A 21,429-nucleotide genomic window follows, 5' to 3' on the forward strand; every position below is an offset into this window, starting at 1 on the left:
ATTTTAATTACTTTCTCCACATAAAATATAATAAAGCATTTCTATGCAATCTCATGGCTGTCTGCATTACTTAAAAGCCTGAGGGAGAACCCTGATGCTTCCTCTGTGCCCATAGTCACCTCAGGGCTTTGAGGGGGAGTTTTGAGAAAAGGAAGGTGATGCTTGTGAATATTTTCAAGTATTTCCAAGTTGTTATCCCCTAATTTTTTGCTAAAAAATTATTTGGAGGGTTTCTTTTTAATTACTTATGCATAGCGGGGGTTATATCTTCACCTCCCCTGAAGCAGGGAGCAGTGTGCTGCTCGGAGCGCTCGCCACCATTTTCCCCCCCCTACCGCCCCCTCACTGCCCCCTCACCGCCCCGACCGAGAAAGGGAATAGCGCTCCGCGCGCCACCGCCCCCCTCCCGCCGGCGCGCGCGCAGCAGGAGGGCCGTCCACGCGTCCGGCGCCCCGCCAATGGAGGGCGGCCTGCCCCGAGCCCCGCCCCTGGGCGCGGCGGATTGGCCGCGCTCCTCCCCTGAACGGCGCGGCCCCCCTCCCCCTGCGCGGGGAGGCTCCGCCCCGCCCGCCGAGCTGCGCTTTAGCTGGGCGCGGACTCTTCAACAGCGGCAGTAGGAGCCGCGCCGGGCGCCGCGCCGCGCGGGCTGGGGGCGGCAGCGCCGCTGTGGAGAAGCCGGCGGGCGGAGGCAAGCGCGGGGTCTTCGCGGGGCAGTCGGGGGCGGGCGGCGAGGCCGCCGGCCAGTAGGCCGGCGCTGCACGCCAACGCGGAGCGCCGCGCTGGGGGGGGGGGGGGGGGAGAGAAACCGGGGCCGGGCGGCGGTTGGTTCCCGCGATGGGAGCGGCAGTGGCGCCGCCGAGCGCTGGCGCGCATGCGCGAGGAAGAGACCACCACCCACCCACCCCCCCCGGGTGAGGGCGGGGGGGGCGGGGGGGGAGGGCTAACGGTCTGTGCGCGGGGCGGGGCTGCGGGAGCTGAGGCTGGGGCGGGACCCGGCGCGTGGGGCGGGACCCGGCGGGCCGCGCCGCGCCACCGCCGCGTCGCCCGCTTCTGCCGGGTCCCCGCAGGGGTTCTCGCGTTCTTCGCCCCCCCCCCCCCCCCCGACCCTGTGGGTGCCGCTTTCTGCCTGCCCGGCCCTGGCTTCTGGCCGTGGTGCTGCCAGGCTGGCCTTGCCCCGCCTTGCCCGAGGGCGCCGGGCGATCCGCGGGCGCGGGGTGCCTGGTATCGCTAGCTTCCCAGCAGGGCGGTGGATTAGGTACCTGGTGCTGTGCTGCCTTGTGCTTTTCATTTTATTTTTCATGTTTGGGTCAGTAGATGGGTGGAAAGGTTTAGCTTGCATTTTCATGTGTGACTTTATTATTTTTATTTTTTTTTTCCAATTCCTGAGTTAAAACTTCCCTCTGATAATCAAGCTGAACAGATTGCCACAGATTCCTTTGCCTTCGAGTGACCCTGACCAAGCTGGCTTCCCAGACTACAGACCACTTACTCATAAACCTGAGTACTTTAGATAAAGTAGACAGCAAAGCTCTGGACAGCAGCTCAGATCGAGGTGTGTCCCTCAGCCTTCGTTGAGATTTCCTGTGTGGTCTTGAGCAAGTCTTTTAATCCACTTTGTGCATCAGCTCCCTGGCTGCAAAATGCTGAAGAATTTCCCAAAATAAAATGTAGCAGCAACTGAATTACTGGTACTCCTCAGCAATGAGGAGCAAAGTAAGCAATTTAAGAAAAAAATGAAAATCAAATGACCAAATTATTAAAGCCTGCTTTTTGTCAAAGGGTATATATTTCCTTTTTGTTTTCTGCTTAATTTAATAAAAAGGAAATACTAAAAATCAAACTGTATAAAGCATGGCTATAATGCTAGTAGGTGTAGCAACTCAGAAAGCTGGTGTGTGTGCCTTAGGAGTCTCCTTCTTTATTGGTCCACATTGTGAAACCCTGTAAATGTTTTCAGGAGTTTAAATTCCAGTCCTCTCAATTAGTGTCTAAGAGCTGAATGGGTCTTGTTTAACAGCATTTTTTATGGCCCTCTCTTCAAAGACTGAAATTCAAAAGGATAACTGAAATGTTGATATGGACCTTACAATGGATCTAAAAGTATTACAGATATTTATATTAGAGACATATGTATAACCTACTTACAAGGCACCTGTCATGTACTACAGAAAGTGTTTAGTGTATGTTAAAGATGACTTCACATGTTACGTTACAAGTATATTATAGACTGAACAGGAATTAGTCAATGGCATGGTATTAAACTTGGAAATAATATATGATTCTCTGTTCAGAAGCAGTTATGAACAAGGATAAAAACAACCCTGTTCAGAGATTTTAATGAGTCATGGATTTTATCATAAATGAATACTAATGAGTTCAACTTGAAGTATGTTCTTTTTGATGTTTTTTATGATTAAAACTGTTTGGGTGGTCTGTCTTAAATTGAGTTCTTTTACTGTTCAAAGAGAGATCCTTTTTAGGTGTGCATGTGTTGGTGGGGTTTTTTTTCAAAGAGGAGGAGTTTGTGCTTATATCTTCTGCGGAGTGCAAAACACTGGAGTTTGCAGTTTTAGCTATATAGTACTGTCTGCACAGTGAGTGCTGCTGAAAGCTGAGACTCCCTGCATAATCCTGTTTGGGTTTTTTTTCCCCCAGTCTATTAATAGAACAAAATACTAAAATGCTTAAAGACTTGACATGAGTAACTGGGCTGCTTTTGAACTGAGAACAAAAACTGCCTACCGAGATGATTTTTTTTTTCTTAAAAGGCTAGTCCCAGGTGTGTTAAATATGTACTTCTTTCCTTTTTCTTTCATATGCCTAACCAGGACATACCCAGTGGGACCAATATCTCTTTTGCAGTCATTGCTGCAAACTGTTCTGTGAGAAAATGCAAATTATGCTATTGAGCTGTTCTCTCTCTATTCTTAGAAATTATTATGATCCTGTGAGTTTTGTGAAAATTGGGAGAGGTAAAGTATACCCCAGTGGATGCCTCCCACCAGGCAAGGCTTGGAGAAGCTGGCCAAAGTCAGCTCCTGCACGCTCAGCTCGATGGTGGCTCTCAGTCCCGGCAGCACAGCTAAGGCAGTGCCAAGGTAGTGCCTGTCTGCCAGAGCACTGCTTTATTTTTGTCCAGCAATTATCAGTAAGGCTGTCCAAGAGGAGCTAGGGATTACGGGGCAAACAACACAAAGCTGTAGGAAACCAGGTTTTGGCAGTTGTGTTGTAGGCAGATCAAGTTTGCTCATGTAGTGCCATCTTTCCTGCAGGCTTTCTTTAAGAGGCCTTAAAGCAGCTCTTGTCAGTTTGAAATACAGTATTTTTGTTGAGTTTTTTGTATCTTGCTGAGCTTGATTTTGGGTGTTTCACCAGGTGCTGTCTGCTGCTGGTGACTTTGCTTTGCTTTTGAAATGCCTTCTAGAGAAGGAGTAAACATTGGAAGTTTGCTTATCTGAAACACTGTTAATCTATGAATAAACCAGAAACAGCTGTATTAATTTAAAATGTTATTTGTAGGCCCCTGAATTTGAAAGCAAAAAAAAAAAAAGTAAATGTAAAAATCTTCTCCTGGTCTCCAGGAATCTTGTTATTAACAAGAAAGTTTCAGCTGTTTGGGATGACAAAAGATGACTGAATTTACAAGGAGAGAAGGCTGGTACATGAGCCTTACAAACCCTCATGCAAATGGAATTTTATTGTCATTCAAAAGGAGATCACAAACAAAAAAAACACTAAAATACAAAGCAATCCAACCCCCAAGCAAGAATCCCCCAAAACATTGTCTGCAGTGTTGTGTAACAAAAGTGATAATGTTATGCAAGGGAGGGAACAGTCAAGAAATGAAAAGACTATAAACAAAATCTGGGAAGGGAATGCCACCCTGTGTGCAGGCAGGTTTGTGGTTGTGTTTTGTTGTGTTTATTTTAATAGGGTGCTGCTGATTACCAACATGTAGACAGTAGTTTCAGAATTTAGACAAATTCCATTGAGGTAAGCCTGGTAGAGAAGGGTATAATGCAGAAATGTCGAATAAAGACTAAGAAATAAGCAGAGGTAGCAGGGGGAGAGGAGCAGGCGTCACTGGTGGGTTAGGGACCCGTAGCTGTGTTGAGAGAAGGGAGCAGGGTGCAAGTCTGGGGAGTGCTAGGCCTATGGTAAACTGCAATTCTCAGCTATATCCTCCTGGGTAATTAAGGCATTAGGGGAGGATAAGCATAAAGTCACTTTAAACATCAGTTGATGTACTGTGCATGTCTGGTACTTGTTTGTTCCCTTCCCCAGTACTTATTTTATGTCAGCTTTTCTTTTTAAAATACTTTTTAGTCTTTCAAGTGGAGTGCATATTCAGCAGATGAAAAACAAACTGTTTGCCAGTTTAGTAGCATTTCAGCTGTTCTGGTTTTGAAACCTCAAGTAGTACATGATGGAAAAAATCCTTGAAATGGCTTACCTATGACAAAAAAACTTTTCTCAGAATGAAAATACAGACTCTTCCTGAATACCATGTTGTGGTACTTGTCTTCCCTCCCTCTGCACTTCCCCCCTCCTTGCCCCCTGAAGATAATAGGTTTGGCTCTGGAAACTCACTTCCAATAAGGGTGGAGTGAAATTATTTTTGCTGCTTCCTGCCAAAATTAAATAAAATGTGTCAGAATGAAAATTGTACAGTTCTCATTGAGCCAAGCACTTGTACTAAAATTTGTTTTTAATTTTTTTGCAGCTCATACTTTGTTTTGCTCATATACCAATGACTCTGTGTCTGTGTGTGTGTGTGCGCGCGTGTGTGAACTCCTTGGAGAAATGCCAAGGACTGGAGACTGGAACAGTGCCAGCTTTTATTAAGTCTTTTTGATGTCACTGAAATGAGGAACACACCTGAAGTGTCTCATATGACTGTCTTCAGGGCAGAAGTTTGCAAGTTGCTGGGTAAGGGTTTAATTGAGCGATTTCTCTCTTCAAAAGCATTTTATATATTTTTTTAGCTATATTGTAATAAAGCATCTTCTGTCAGGAACTCCTAATTAGTTAGTGGTTTGTCCTGCTCTTTAGTTTAATGTTTGTCGTTCAATTTGGGGGGTACTTTGATTTCTTCCCCTCTTTCCCCTAAAAGAGGGGGGGGGTAAAGTCCCCCAAACTCAAAAAAAACCTTAAAATAATATGCTATTGGTATTCATTGCAATTTAGGAAATTCGAAACTGTATCAGAAGTGTATGTAGTATTTGAGGGACTATGATCAAGTTAAAACACAGCACTATGAAAATTTTGTGCTGCTGGTTTTTTGAATAGCATCCATCTTCATATAGGTATGAAGGAGGTACATATCTCCAAACTTTTTTGCTTGAGCAGCAGCTCTACTGTGTGTGGATGTTTCCTGGCTTTCAGGAATAGCAATCTATGACTGTTAAACCACATGGGCTAAGGAAGGTAGATGGTAGAGTTGGAACAGTTATAAACTCATTGCTCAGTGTATGTAGATACTACGTAGGTATCAGTCTGACAGCTTTCTTCAAAGAGCTTCTTGGAGTTCCCAGGGCAAGATCTATCACAGGGACTGCCTTGAGTTCACAGTAACCCCTCAGAGAAAGTGTGGGCTTCAATTCTCTCCTTCTTACGTTTTAGCTGTTCTAAATCACTTTGACTTAGTACAGTTGTTTGCCATACGCTGAGAGGCGGGGAGGCATAGGTGTCTGAATCCATCTTCCTTTGGATTTAGGATTGTAAGAGCCTGCTAGCTCTTACAAGATTGGAAAGACAAAGCCATGAGTCAGCCAGGTGCTGAGAGCATTGCCAAGTCACCAGAGCCATTGTGATTTGGGGCTCCAGCTCTCATCAGTGCATTCCCTGTCCGATCCTAGTAATGGGGCTCTTATTGAACGGCTGTCTACTGGGGAGGACTTTGTACTGAATTCCTCCATAGTCTGAAGTTACTGGCTCGTTGATAAAGGTTAAAATCCTGGAGATTTTAATAGTATTGTTTAGGATTAGCATTGGGACCACCAAACCTGGTCCCTGTGATGCTGGGTAGGTAATGTACAGAGATGAAAACCTCATGGTTGAGGGTTAAGGAGAAAGTATACAGACTGGTACTTCTCAGCTCCTTAGGTTTCCACATCCCCCTTTAATATTTGCAGCTTCAGCATAAAACCTGTAGTTATAAACAAGCTAAAGCTTCAGACTGGGAATTTGCTTAAGGCCCATACGTGGCAGTCTCAGAATCATTGACCCCTTATGGGATCTGCCCACTGAAAATTGCTGAGCTAGGCAGTTGCTGTGGAGATCAAAGAAACTGAAGACGTTAAAAGGAGGGCAATGGAAATGCTGCTTAACTAGTACACCGGTTAAACAGAGAATTTACTGTGGAATTACTGTGCTACCCTCACTTTTGTTATTACTCTTTTATTGTTTCTGGTTTTGTCTCTGGCTTCTTAATGAAGAACCAACAGTAGCTTATCTTTCAGGCTTCCGCAGGCCATGTTCATTTAAATCTTTCATTTGGTTTATTTAACCATCTCCTAAACAAAGCTGAAAGTACAGTGTAAGGCAGTGATTCCTGCTCAGTAGGCTGTGGAATACATACAGTATGACATGGCAGCCTAGCTGCTGACAAGAAGTGGTGAAGGTTGACACTGGTCTTTTGATCCAAAAGTTTGGGAACCCATCATCTAAGCTATGGCAAGCCACAGGCAAAAGGATTTGTAAAGGAAAACTGTTTGTCTTTACTCAAATTGTTATCAAAGAATATTGTGTTTGTATTATGCAGGCAGTGCCTGATGAATAAAGAAGAACTGGATACAAAGGCACAGGAAATATTTTTTAGGAAACATTTAGAACTTACTGTTCTCTGTTTTTAAAGTATTAGCCTTGATGATTGGTTTCTAAAGTATATTTGTGAGAATATACATTAAATTAATTAATCAAATGCTTGCTTTGTGTAGATTTACATTAAATGTAATTCTCCCAATAGTGCCTCTGAGTTTATTTCAGTGTTTCAGCATGTGGTAGGTGTTCTGCTTTGCTGAACTTGTAATAGGTAGCTGCATAGCTCCCATTTCTGTAATACTGTTGATGTTGACTCTTTTATATAAGTATAAAAACCCCCACTTGAATGAAAACCAAATGCAGCTCAAAAAGTAACTAATCTCCAGAACAGATAAAAATAAAATGCAGCTACAGTTCTGGGGTGAGAGTGTGTAGATGTGCATCTCAGTGTGTGTGCGTATACATATACATACACTCGCACACGTATCTTAAAATGCATCCTTCCAGTCACGTGTCTTATGGTCATGTTTTTCAGTTTGGCAAGGTTAGATGACAGTCTTGAACTTTGTGAGTCTTATTTCTCAGCCTGATAGGATCAGAAATGCAATGAGGTATGAACACTTACTCCCCTGAGAGGTAAAGACTTTCATTGCACATCAAACAACCTCTGAAAGAAATAAAGAAAAAACAGAGTGTTCTTGTTTGAAGGGAGGGAGTGTAGTCTATCCGTGTTTAGATAATGTCCTTTTTTATGGAATCTTTGAATAATGTTGAAATGTTGAAAGAATTAAATATCTGACAGAGTTGTGTTTGCACTGTGTCATGAAAATGAGAAAATTTACATGGCCCATGTTATTTTCAGGTTTGCTGTAAACTACCTACCATATATAATGACACCAGCCCTCAGAGAGGCAGCAACAAAAAGTCATGGTATCCACTTGTCACCTTCTTTGTCCTCTAGAGCTATGGAGTCTGATACAGCTTTGTGCATGGAAAATTCCAGAGCAGTGGAAGAGAAGATAAAAGAGGACTCCATCGCACAGATTACTTGCTCAGTCCTGGGGTTCCCCACTGCTGAGCCCAACCTCAGAAATGATATCTTCAGTGTACAGCATTTTGGTTCTCCGCCATCCTCCAAGTGCTATCAGTCTGTCTTGTTAATGAGTACAAATTCTGCGTTTAGCAACAAAACCGGTAAGCAAACAAAAGTAGGAGAGCTTGACTGCTCCAAGATGAAAAATTCATTACATAATGGTGCTGACACATCATTTGGTCGGATTAGTCATTCAGAACCTGAGGAACAGGTCAAAGGGGAAACATTTTCAGAGACCACATCTCTGAATTTGGCAGAAACACAGAGACTTTTGGATTCAAATGTAACCGAATCCAGTAATGCAGAAGAAATGCAGCTTTTAAATGGTAAATGGTACAAGAAGAATGGTTTTCTGGGTAGGGCTTTGGAAGTCTGCACTGAAACAATAAAAGGGGATTTATTACATCAAATTCTTCACGGGCCTTCAGAAGGGATTTTGAGCTGCACCCCGGAGGAGGTGTATGCTCGATTACTCCAGTGTGTCACTAAGCAACAAATGGAAATCAGTCGCGCCAAAAGAACTCAGAAACGTTTACAAATGCTCCTGGCAAAGCATGTTATCAAACACTGTGATCAGCAGCTGAAATGCTTCGTGAAACATCAGCTACAAAGAATGAAGGTTTTCCATGAGCCAACCAGATTTTTGAGCAGTAGCTCCCTCAGGTGCACTGAAGGTTGGCCAGAAAACAACACAACTACTTTGGAGAGTAGTTCTAGTACGGATGTACAGAACGGAGTTAGCGTTGCACCAGGTGAAATCCAGGGCTTTGCACTTTCTACTGGAGGGCTGCTGTCTCGTGTGGAGAAGGATCTGGACTCTGATGCAACATGTAGCAGCTCAGATGAAGATGGTGAGGAACGGACTATAAGAACAACTGTGGAAGCGTAAGTGTTAAATTCCTGCTAGACTCGTGTGCTTCATGCTTATAAATCAAGATGGAAGGGCCTAGACCTGCAGATTCCTTCTTGTGTGAGTAACCTTACTCAACAGATAGTCCTACTGAAATCAGCAGGACTGCCTGCGTGAGCTAGGTTTGGCAGGGGCCAGACAGAAAGTAAGAACTCTCCTGTAGAGACCTAGATTTTGTACTGCACTATCAGTTTGCATTACATTAGTACTGCTAATTATTCAATACTCAGATGGTGCTGTAAATCAAATAGTGATAGCAGTTCTGTAAATGATATGAAAATAATTTTAATTGTATTCTGGAGTTATTAAGAATTAGTCAATGTTAGGATCTTGAAATTCACTGTGATGTGATACAGAGTTAAAATGATCATCTGATGCAGGTGTCAAGCCATCCAGTATTTGGGGGTTGTATATTGAAAAAGTTTGGTTCTTTGAATTAGAATTTAAAAAATGTTAATTTACTTGAAGTTGTTCTGCTACTGTGAATGAAGCTAGCAGTGGTGGTTTTATTGTTGCTGGTATCTTTTTCAAGAAGAACCAGAGGGAAATTAGTATCATTAACTAATACTGTCTTGAATTGACCAGGATCTTGTCAGTACAAATTAGTATAGCTTTGGAAATCAGTGGTGGGTAAGAGAAGTAGATAGTAAAGTTGTTCCCTGATGGTGGTACAGCCTCTTTTTTTTTCTTTTCTATTTCTTTCCCCTACCTTGCTACACTATTAACACAATCTCTTTGGTCAAAAAATTTTAGAAAGCGGTGAAAGGACTGCTGCTTTCCCCTTCTAACAGCTGGAGAGAACAGCGTATGTCTTAAGGTCTGTTAGGATGTGATAGTCAGGACAGTAACATACGGAATAGAGCTTCACACAAACCCAGCAGCTTGGTAGGAGCTTCATGGCACCTACATTTCTAGCACTTGGAAGTCTGGACTGGTTTTGTGTTTCCTGATCTCTTCTTATACTCTCTGCTATTAGGGAGTGTCTAGAAGGCATTAAGAGTGACAGTGGTGTTTGAGGAAAAATAAATATTTAAAAACATGTATTGATTGGTCTGTTTCTTAAAAAGCATAATATTCAGAAGAAATCAATGAAGCTTTATCTTAAACGGGAGAAGAGCTGTGCCCTGTTAGCATTTATAGCCTCAGTTAGGGAAGCTTCAGTAAGCATGGTTGTATTAAATAATGGCTACATTTTGTTAAACTCTGTAGGCCTGGAAAACAGAGGGGAGAAAAAGTGCAAAGTAAAAACTAGTCTTCATTTTCTTTTATGTATTGTTGGAATGGTAAATACTGTACTAAAGTCCAACCAAAGCATAATGACTTGCCAACTAAGTTAGGATCACCTTAAATATTTGAGTTTGCGAATGAATTATTCTCCTGAAATATTTTAATGAAAAAACAGCATTTTTGGCTCTTCCCAGCATAGGAGAATCTGCTTTCTTCTCCTAGCTGATATGTTTGAACTTCTGAGTAATAGCTCTGCCTCTAGGATTCTTACGATTATATGAACTGAAAAACTGCTGAGAAACCCTTGATTCTCGAAGGGTAGTGGATAATGTAAGATTTGGACCAAAGTTCCGTGCAAGGGTTTTTTTTCTTCTTCTCAGGGACAATTGAGTTTCTAACTCTGCCTGCCAGTTCTTTACCTTTATTTCTTGTGGCTTTTGAATTCCTTAAGTTGTCTTTCCACTTAAGGCTTACTCAGTTTGTTTTGTTGCACTGATGAAAAAATTCACAGAGGATTTTTAAGTATAAAGACACCACCTTAGTTTGGCACAGGAAATCCCCAAGCTGCTGTTGCTGGCAGCTGCGGGAGTATCTGGAGAAGCACTGCTCCCTCCATGCCTGCCCTGGTTTAAGACTCTTATCTTGGCCACTGCTAAGAGGCTGGCAACCAGATAGATCATCTGTAGTGACTCAGTGTGACCCTTAATTTGTGTGTTGGGCTTTTTTCCTCCATTTTTTATGTTCTTACTGCTGAACAGTAGTCAAGCAGCAGTGGTGACAAGGTTAGCAATGTGCATTAGGTAAGGCCTTGCTGCCTTGGCAGTGCAACGATCACTGGTGTTTGAACCGTGCTGCTGGGCCAGCAAGCTCAGACTTAACGTAGTGCCTAATTTAAGCAGAAGATTCTTGTCTGTGTGTATAGGCTGAGGCAATGCTTGAATTAACATTGCCGTGAGGACTGGCTGTCTCTTATTTGAATTTATCCTTATCTTCAGCTTGGAATGGTTTTCTTCATATCCTCAACTTCCCTAAGATTTGTCTTTATGGCTTAAAGGCTGCACTTTTTCTTCTAGGTGACAAAGGTAAATCAGTTATTCACCAGTGCAGCTGCTGAGATCTGCTGTTTCCTGAGCTTTACCACTTTAAGAGTCTTTGGATTGCCTTTCACTGGGACAAAAGAAACAAAGTTAACATCCATTTTTATTTCTGTTAAGTAGATTTACATTCTTTGAAATGCCTTTCTCTCCGAGGGAGTTGACTCTTAGTGCTTTCCAGAAATAATGTGTTCATGTGGGTGAGTGAATACTTATTTCCTTGTCTGTGACTTATTTTTCATAGTGAAGACCTTTAGTGACGTGGAAAGACTCTTCCTCTGTGATGTTCTTCATAATACTTAACTGTAGATGTTGTAAGGTTCTATTAATGGAGTGATGAACAGGAAAAATGTTTTGGTTTTGCCTACGTCACAGTATACTGATTGCATTTAACTTGAGGGTATAATCACACTGGTGGCCAGTCATTGTCATGACTGCGGTGCTTTTTATCCTTTTTTGGGGGGGAGGAGGTGTCAATCCAATAAGAGGGGATGAACCTGCAGTTACTGTGTTTACCCGAGACCAGTCTGTTTCCCATCAGGAAGGAGAAGTTGATTCTGGCTCCAGTTCTTCATGGTAGGAAAAAACCTGGAGTTATTCTTATCATTTTGAACCTGTTCATTCTCATTATCCTGAGAAGAGTTTTGCCCAATGAGTGTTGACAGAAGCTCTTCTGAGCTGTATGTCAATGCTTTGTGTCTCAAGTAAGATTGTCTTTATCCATCTATTTCAATACCTTTGTTGTGTAGTCTTAGATAGCTGTTATAAGATATTTAGACCATTGTTCATTGTTTGTGCATTACATGGGTGCTGTCCTCAAGACAAGAAAGGTCTGCTGGTGAAGGCAATTCTTCTAGTTGACAATTCACAGTACTTACTGAACTTCCCTAGTTCCTAGGGTAATTGGAAAGCCTCATCCCATTTCAAGAGCTTAATCAAAACACATTTGGTCCTTTGAGTATTTGCTAAAAAGAAATGTGAAAAAACCAATTGGCTCCTTTCAGGAATTTTGTCATTTTGCTGCTAGTGTCAGCTAATGAATGCTTTAACCTGTTGGTTTCCATGGTAGGTTTCTTATATGAAGCACCAGATTTCCATCAGTGATTTGTAGTGTATTCTAGTACCGTTCCTGCCTTTGGGTGTAGGAAATATCTAGAGACACTGCACAGGGGATATGGTAGTACTTCTCTCTGGCTTTTCAAAGGCAGATGTTAGGTGCTGTTTGCTAGGTCCCTGTTAGGCGTTAGCAACTGAAGTGGACAGAGGGCATCAGAAAGCTGACCATAAGTAATTCCTTCAGGAATTCACAGCTAACATCAACCATTTGAAATGCAAGACAGACAACATTTCACCAGCTGAGTTTACTTGGAACTTGTCAGTTATCTTTGTGGTTCATGAAGATGGAAGATTACCCTTAGAAACGGTCAGAGATTTCAAACAGGCTGAATTGGTGGAGGATGGGAGCTCGGAGTTTTTTCAACAACACAGCTCTGCTCTGGGAGCTATGTATTGTATCCTTCCAGACCAGCTCCACATCCTTATTCATGTATTTTGTGTGTGTTCCTGATGTGGTTAGAAGTTCTGGTTGTTTACAATGTACCACAAAGAAGTCTGATGCTGAGGTGGTTATTTGGGAAGCCTTTAAAGTTGCAGAGTACGGAGGAGTTCTTCTACATACACTACGTGTATGATCTTCCAGAATCAAAAGATATGTCATTGGGGTTCTTTGAAGGCACAGCTGCTCACTCTGTCAAATAGTAATACATGTACTAATTGATTAGAGAGAAAAACTGCTTACAATAGATTTTTCTGCAAAATAAGTAGCTCTGTCTACTCATGAAAAGTCATGTGCCCCGTTTCCCCAGTCATCCTTCCCCCATCTGAATACAGTCCTTTTGCATCATTTGGTGGGATTTTTTCTTTCTGAAGTATTTTCATGCTTTTCCTCTGATTTTTGAAAGACATGCTTTACTGATTATCCTCCAGCAACCTCAAGCCTGACGAAGAAGCACTGTTACATTTTTCCATGCCCACAGGGTTTATTGTGCCTGGAAACTTTTGTAATGAATGTGCAAAGATAGTAAATCTTTTTTATTATTCTTCCCCCCCCCCCCCCCCTTAGATCGCTAGTTGGAAAGAGAGAAGATGGGAAGTCTGCTTTTAGTACAAATACTTGGTGGGGAGGGAAGCAGTAAGGCGGAGAGAATACAGGAAGGAAGAAAATATTATGACTAGTATCTCCAAATCTAATCTGTTTGTTCTAGATTATTTTCCATTTTTCCTAGCGTTTTTTCTCATGACTAATTGAGCAACATCAATGCAGTTCTGCAGGCCTCACTGTAGAAGGCACTGCTTAAGGGCTGGGGTTTATTGCATGTCTTTGAGCCACATTATAAAGGGAAGCTGTTTGTTTTTGCAAGGTCAGATCCTAATTTTCCACTCTGAGCTGTAATTTCGCTTCATACCTGATATGAGAACCGAATTCTGGTTTTGGGAAGGGGAGGAAGAGAGTCTGCCAGGACTAAATACTGCTTTCCCTTTTTCTTAAGCACAAAACCCCAATTGTTTCCAGTTTTTAAGACCTTTTTAGTTTTCAAGTCCAGGAAATGTCTTATTGGCATGGAAGATTAATGTTAGGGCTTTTGAATAAGTATAAATTCATAGGTGCTAATAATACGCTGATTTTGAAATGTTTTATACATTGCTTTTTCATGAACTCCATTCTCGCAATTCTTGGCTCCTGTCACTGGGATGCGGGAGGAGAATTGTTACTGGGGAATGAAAGAAAAGATAGCTTTATATTACCTTCTGTTTTCACTCTAGGGATACATGTATGATTTCAGGACATATTCAACCTTGCTTGGTTGGATTTCCATAAGATGGATTTACAACTTCTTTAGGGTTCCACATGCATTTACTGTTTTTCTTTAGAGATCTCATGTACCGCAATAATAACTTGCTTTTGAGCAAGACTTCCTTCTCACAATACTGGAGTAATGTTCTTGTGAGAAGGGATCCTGATTTCTAACCTGTAATTACATTAATATTTTTGCAGCTGCTGAAAGCAGACTGAAGGGTTTTAATGAAAAGGCAGAAGGTTTGACAAGTTGTAACCTGCAAGGGAATCTCAGAGCTGGGAACGTTGAAGCTTTTGAGTTAGATAGGTGTTGAATGCATATTAAATAAAAACTTGGTGTTACTCTTCTGAATGACAGTTTAATACACAGTCAACATAGTATAGTAGAATAGAAAATCTATCATGTATACACATGTGTCTGATTAATAATCTAGCATGCTTAATTAAATGGTAAACAAGAAGAGTTTGGTGCTTGATGTCAACTGCTGATTAATCAGAGTTTTATGGCTAGGTTTTTTCTTTTGCTAAGCCATGAAATGTTTGTTTTTAATGAAAAGATTTGTTTACAACCAACAACAAACTGTCTTTATAACATCTTGCAAAGTGAGGGCAGCATTATTTCATTTCATAGGTAACACTGATTTCGTGAGAATCTACTTCAAAGGGATACATCCAGTGCCTTTGAAAATCAGTGTACTTGGGCCCCTGATACAGGAAATCATTTGAATGCTTTCCTTTTACGTGAAATAAAAAGTGTGCATAAAGACTTCCCAAAATAGGAATGTTCTCCTGTAACAGGGTTTCATTCATACTGCTAAATATGGGTTAGGAATGTAACTTTAGATGTTGGATTTAAATATATTGACCCATGCTCTTTTTTATTGAAACTGAAATAGCTGTAAATGATTTTGTTTTCATCCTAACATTTTACCTAGCTGTTGTGGGTGAGAAAAAGTTCTCTGTTGGGGAATTTAAATCAATTTAATTTTCAATTAGCAAACTTTCAATTACTGATTCTAGTATTGAAAAAAAATAAACTTGAAGGTCCATTATAAACTCTCCTTCCCCCCAGCCCATGGGGGTATACTGGGCAGCAATAAAACTCAGTGATAACTCCACCCCAAGCCCCTACAAACACCCAAACCCAGAAGGTTGCAACTGTTGAAACTTAGGTTCATTACACTCTCCACTCCTTGTCCCTGCAGACTGGACTGTAGGGTTTAACCTCGTAACAAACTCCATCCCTGCCCTGCAAAGCAGACAGCCGAGTACTGTTTGGTTACTCCTCTATTACTTACTCACAGTATGCTTACAGCAATTGTGCAGGGGCCCCAAGGACTCTGTTTCTGATGTACCAGGGTGTCCCATGTCCCCAGGGCAGGTGCTGGGGTCCCCACTGCGGCAGCTCTCGAGCTGCCCTGTGGCAACACTGCGAGGGGCTCACCCCGACCGGGGGTTTTCAGACTCGGCACAGCTCCTCTGCAGCTGCCTTTGGGTCCCACAGGTGGGGAGGGTCCAGGCCTCAGGGCTTGAAGCGGGCCCTGTCCCAGCTCTGTCCAACTGCCCTCCCACCCTCTCTGCCAAAAGCTCTGGGGCTTTTCCGGTTCTCCTGTTACCCCATTCCCCGCAGCACAATCTGACATGTGGTGGGCGCACTGCTCACACCACCTGGCAGCGAGGCACGTTCCCTTCCGTGAGGTGACTGGTGGCAGGCAGGAGGTGGAGGTCAGCATGGGGTGGTACCTTTGCTGCTGCTGCTCCTCATTTCTCACCCGATTGCTCTGCCGTGGGCTTCCCCGCCAGCCAGAGACCCTTCTGAGTCTCCTCTCAGTCCCTAACCCGGGAAGTTCTTCCCTGTCCTGCAGGGCTGCAGCCCCTCTGCTACCAAAAACCTACCGATGATTTCCGGTGCATCTGGCATGCAAGTTCTGGATCAACTGTTAGTTGTCTGTCCAGAAAGTCTCAAAAAAGAATATGCTTTGTATCCATTTTTACATTGAAATCTGATACTATATACAGCTAGAATGAAATCAATTATGAGCTGGAGTTAGATATTACACAAATACTGTACCTGCCTATTCTTTTTAAGAATGTATGTACAAATTTTGGGACCAGCTTCAGTGTCTGGACAGCATTGATATGCTGGTTGTATGCTGTAATAATATTCCATTTGCACATATCTTTAAAGGAATATATTGTAAGCTCTATCTTATTTTATGTTGAGCATAGGATCCAGACGTAGCACTACTTTCTTGATTTATTTTTCAAGGGCAGTTGTATAATACAGAGAATTTCTAGGTCTGTGTTCCTTGTGTTTGGTTGCTAGTCTATTGATGTTGTGCCATTTCAAAGGCAAGAAAAGAAGCTTGTTTCCAGGCAGCCCTGGTGTTCCTGAAGTTCCTTTGTTTGCATGTCAGCGCTACCTGCTTCTCTGCTCCACGTTGGTCTGATCTACAGCATGCTGAGGTTTAGTGGAAGAAGCTGGGGTGCTGGGGGAGCCAATGGAGTCTTAAAAATCTATTTTAAAATATCTTCAACAAAAGGCGTTAGCAGATACACATTTTGCAGTCTATTTTTTTAATTTTATTAAAAGAGGAAATGGTGCTGGTTGTTTACCTTTCGTGGGTTTTTACTTCTTGGGCAGTTAATATTCTAACTGACCCCACCTCCACCCGCCAATTTGGCCTTTTATCATTAACAGCTCTAAAGAATTATGTAAACAGAATTGAAGACTAAAAGCACCTACCAGGTTGTGAAGCCAGCTATTGGAAGAGTTCAGCACTATAAGAGACAACATTGCTTAAAGAAGCTAATTTTTAATTTCTGTTGTTGAGCCCTAAATTGCCTTAACAATTCAGTGCAAGTGTAACAGTTCAGTTTCTATTCTAATATAAAACCTGTAGTAATAGTGTGATTCTTTGCAGGAACCCTGTAGCAGGCAAGTACTGGCTGTGGCATCTCATCAGTTTGGAAGATGTGATTTCTCAGATGAGGGAACATATAGAGCTCCAGTGTGAAATTCTTACAACATTTCTCCTTTGCTAGGGTGTCTAAGCACAGAGACTTTCCCTTTTTTTATTTTCAGTTTTCTTCTACAGCCTTTTTTTCCTGAATATTGATTTTCCTCTTCTCCCTTTCCCACTGTCCCTTCTAAACTTACTTGTGGAAGATGTAAAAATCTTACTCTGTTGCTGTTTAATTTTTTTCCCCCACTCTAGTTCTGTACCATGAATTTTCTCTTCAAGGGAAAATCATGGCTATGGTAATTTCAGGTGTTACTGCATAAATTCCTCAGGCCTGATGGCTTAGCAGAAACATTCAGCTGGATAAAGTTTGTTGGTTTGGGAAGATAAGATGTATATTATGTGTTAGTATCGACATATGTTATTGGATGCAATTCTGAAAGTATTAAATGGCAACAGTATGTCAGAGATGGTGGGACCAGGTGTGGGTGCCAGAAATAGTTGTGATAAGGAGTTGCCAATGTTGGTAGATGATAGGGATAACTGTACCCCATCTGTTCTGAAGCCGTGTAGTGTTTCAGAGGAAAATCTCTGCCAGGTAAAAATTTCTGTTAAACACCAAAGAAGATAGTAACCCCGGAGACTCCAGAAGAATGACCTAATTGCAGATCTTTGCAGAGATTGCAGTATAATTTTGAGTACCAGAGAACTTCCCTTGATTGCTTGATTTTTTTGTGGGGGAGTGGGGAGGGAAGCATAGCTTGGTTTGGTGGTGGTTGTCACAAACCAGCAGCATATTGCTCTCTGCAGCCAGTCTGCGGCGAGCACTCCTGGATGATCTGAGCAAAGGCCGATAGTGAACTGTGAGAGTAAATAGTGTTTTGTTGTGTAGTGTTGATCGGGTATGATACCAGAGGACAATATTTATTGCAGTTTGTTTTGATCTTGTTGCACTCTGGAATGCATAGAAGAGATTGAGTTCATAAAACAGCACTCACTGTTTTTTTAATTTTGTGGTTATTATGGGTTTAGCAGTTAACTGGTCCAGGGGAATAAATACTTCAACAGCAACTGACGTTAGTTCATTCTGAAAACAAACATTAAGTAGGTGTGCTGGAAGAATTAGTCCTTGAGAAAGCATTTATGGGTCATTTCATAGCTGGACATGTTTGTTCAACCATTACCAGTGTTGGAAGTTTTTGTTGGGAGTGAGCATTTTTATCTCATGAGTAAAGTCTAGATAAGATTATCTAAAATACATGCACTACATATCTGAATTCACCTAATTTAAAAGTTTTGTATGATACTATCTCCTAGTTTTCATAGGTAGTCTCTTACTTACTGTGAAGTGTCTGCAGAGAGACGAAAAGTGGACATGTTGAATTTCACCACCGTGTTGATGGAAGGTATCAGAAGCCAGGCACTAACCTTAACGGCTTGCAAGAAAATGCTTGTATTCAGGCCAGGTGCTTTTTGAACATTGCCATGTATTGTCACAGGGAAATTGGTGTAAAATTAAGGGGAGCCCAGGAAGTTCACAGGCTTACAGCTCCAGTCCTGGGGGACCCCTGCCATATTAGTGTGGTGTTGAGCATTTGTGAGTGCCATGTGGTGAATATGAACAATTTTGTATTTTTGTACAACTGAGTGAGCTTCCCAGGAGAATTGGGGATGTATGGGTTTTTTCCAGTGTGTTAAATCTCATCAATTTCATTGTGAGTCATATGGTGTCTGGATGGGATTTAAAGATCTGGAGAACTTTCTGATCTTCTGCTTTTCAGTTTCCAGAGTTGAGTCCTTCATCAAAATGCTAAACTTCTGCTGTTGTTTTCAGTGACTCCCACCAGGGAAGATGGTTAGCTCTTTATACTGAAGGTAATCGGTCTGTAGTTTATGAGCTGCTTCTTGCTCCCCAATACTTCACTGTCACATGATTGGCAGTAGGCCTCTGATAGCTCAGGAGTTCCCAGCGAGAGGAAATGAACCAGCAGGGATGGTAGAGGTCAGGATCACAGGGTCACTTTAGGACTAAATAATCTGAAAACGACGTCAGAACAATGTGGATTAAACTGAAGGGGATATGGCCTGGCAGAAAGAGGAAGATACACTGTGTTAGGAAACTGAGCAGAAATGTATGAGGCGATGTCAGGCACAACTGCAGTTCTTAAGTTTAATGCAGAATTTTGGAATTTGAGATGTTTTTCCCACCCACGCTACATGGGTACCTTGCTTTCTGGCTTGTTCGTGTTTAAGGGTGTTGTAACTTGAAAACGGTCTTTGAAACAAACCTTTTGGAAGGAGACTGTGTTTTGGGTTGGCAAACCTGCATTTTGGGGTTTTGATGTGGGTCTGTTGCAAGCATGCTCCTTTCCTGTTCAGTAGGAAGCATCCTGTCATTGTCCCTGCAGGCATGTCATGGTAGGGGCATGTTACATGTTCTCACTGGGAGTTATGAGGCTGGAAGGCCTCAGTTTCCTTTTAATTTTCAGGATATAAGATACTTGTGGAGAATCTTGCCTTGGGCACAGGGCTGCATGCTCCAAAATACTCTTTCCTATGCTCACCATACCTATTTGAATCGACCTTCCTGGATACTTACTATCAATGCCAGGTTCTGTATTTTTTGTTCATTTTAAATACCACAGTGTTTATCCTTCATTATTTATGAACTGGTTTTCAGACTTCTTGTTTTGTTTGCTTATAAAAATAAAATATGCCTAAAAGGTTTAAATTCCACCCCTTCTCCTCTCCTGTAAACAAAAAGAAAAAAACTCACTCACAAAACCCAAACAACAGTGGGTGTCTAGTGCAGCAATTTTATCTTGGTTAGCAGTTCCCTTTGCACTCAGTTAGGTTACTTGGTTTTGTTTTTTTGGGGACAGACTGATCTTAGCTATTGGGAAAACATAAACCTCACCCACAACATAATGGAGGCACTGGAAATACTTCTCATAGTCCTGTTGTGTTTTCCAATGTTGGTTTGGTTGCATAAAAGCATGGTTTGTTCTCAATTTTCTCTTTTGGGGAAAGTGAGAATGCTGAGGGGTTCATCCAAATATTCTGTCCGTAGATCATGGCTAAAAACTTCTTTCAGTTCAAGCAATAGTACTGACTGTAGTAGCAATATATTTAGTGCTCTTCACTTGCCTCTTCAGTTTCAGCAAAAGCAAGTAGCTTTCATGAAATGCTTCTGCCGCCTCTGCTGGTGCTGACGATCCCCAGCTGAATTCTTTCCTATACTTTGGGGCAATACAGTACGGCCTGAACGTCTGCTTGCTAGTTATATTTTGGTCATACTTTTGACTGTCTGCATTTGTATTTGTGCTCCTTGTGGCTTGCTTGTTCTTTGCATTTCCTTCTTTCTTCTCTTGCAAGTTGTGCAGGACTGACCTCCTTCAGTCAAACCAAAACAGGGGAAATGCAAGCCAGTATCTCACATGGAAACAAATTTCGCCTCTAATGCAATTCCAGTGTGTTTTTCTAGGGAAATTTAAATGAGATGTTTTATTCATACGTAGTCAGTATTTCTCTGTTCTCTTCCAATTCTAATAGTCCTGGATGAATGCAGGAGATCATCTGCAGATTTAGAGTCATCGCAAGAGCAGTAAGTTTATATGTAAGTTTAATATTTCACTGTACTACAGTACCAAACATTAGAAACTTTTGCAAATGTAACATGGTTTATATTGAGTTGCCAGCAGACAAATGAATTTGAAATTCCTGTGGAGGATGTATGATGTTAGAGTCAAAAGCATGGAAACCAAGTAAAGATGCTTTACAAAAGGGGCACACAGAAGTGGGACAGACAGAAACCTTTTTTTGTGTGTGTGTCATTCCCAACAGAGAACCAGAGCAGGAGCATATTCTACTTTAGCACCTGCTCTGACTTCCTCCTTCAGTAACAGGCCTCGTTATTTTTGTAACCCGTTGTGGTTGTTTTTTGGTGTTTTTTTTTCTTCTCTGGATTTGTAGAATTAATGAATTCACTGGTGCCACCTTGAAACAGCTTTCTTTACTGAGTGAATGTTATGGTGTACTCTCTAACATCCCAGGAACAGATTTACACATTTTTTTAATTAATTTTTTTTAATTGCAGTAGTAGGTTATAATTTGTCACTTGAGTAACCACACCACTTTGCATGCAAACAGCTCACTTTAGGAGTGTGAGGATAGCTTATAGAGATTTTATCTTCCTCTGAGGAGTTACAATGTTTACTAAATAGCTTGTAGAGAAATAGACTTAGAGGCAAAGATGGTAAATAAATAATGCAAGATCAAACAAATATGAGTGACAGACGGGAACAGAATTTAGCAGTGCTCTCACCTCCTATCCTGTAAATGGGCGCTCACTCTCACTGCCTTGTTCTGAGCTTCCTGCCCCTTCCCTTGTAGCAGTGCAAAAGTCTGTCTGTCTGTCTGTAAGGCATCAAAACTGTGAAAGGGATCTAGACTTAAACTTGCTGCATTCACCCTGCCTCAGAAGTTAAAATTAACCATGAGCGACTCTCTAATCCGTGTCACAG

At 41.9% G+C, this 21,429-nt stretch overlaps 1 protein-coding gene across 1 annotated transcript in view; it reads left to right on the plus strand.

Moving 5' to 3' along the window:
* Positions 1-1,017: 1,017 nt before the first annotated feature.
* KANSL1L (KAT8 regulatory NSL complex subunit 1 like) overlaps positions 1,018-21,429 on the plus strand; it is a 66,820-nt gene continuing 46,408 nt past the window's right edge. Inside the window, 3 exon segments of the mRNA XM_049812529.1 lie at positions 1,018-1,780; positions 7,625-7,647; positions 7,649-8,740. Of these exon segments, the coding sequence (XP_049668486.1) occupies positions 1,745-1,780; positions 7,625-7,647; positions 7,649-8,740 (1,151 nt within the window). The 5' untranslated portion in view covers positions 1,018-1,744.

This window comes from Accipiter gentilis, chromosome 1 (assembly GCF_929443795.1).
Source record: "Accipiter gentilis chromosome 1, bAccGen1.1, whole genome shotgun sequence".
Lineage (NCBI taxonomy): Eukaryota > Metazoa > Chordata > Aves > Accipitriformes > Accipitridae > Astur > Astur gentilis.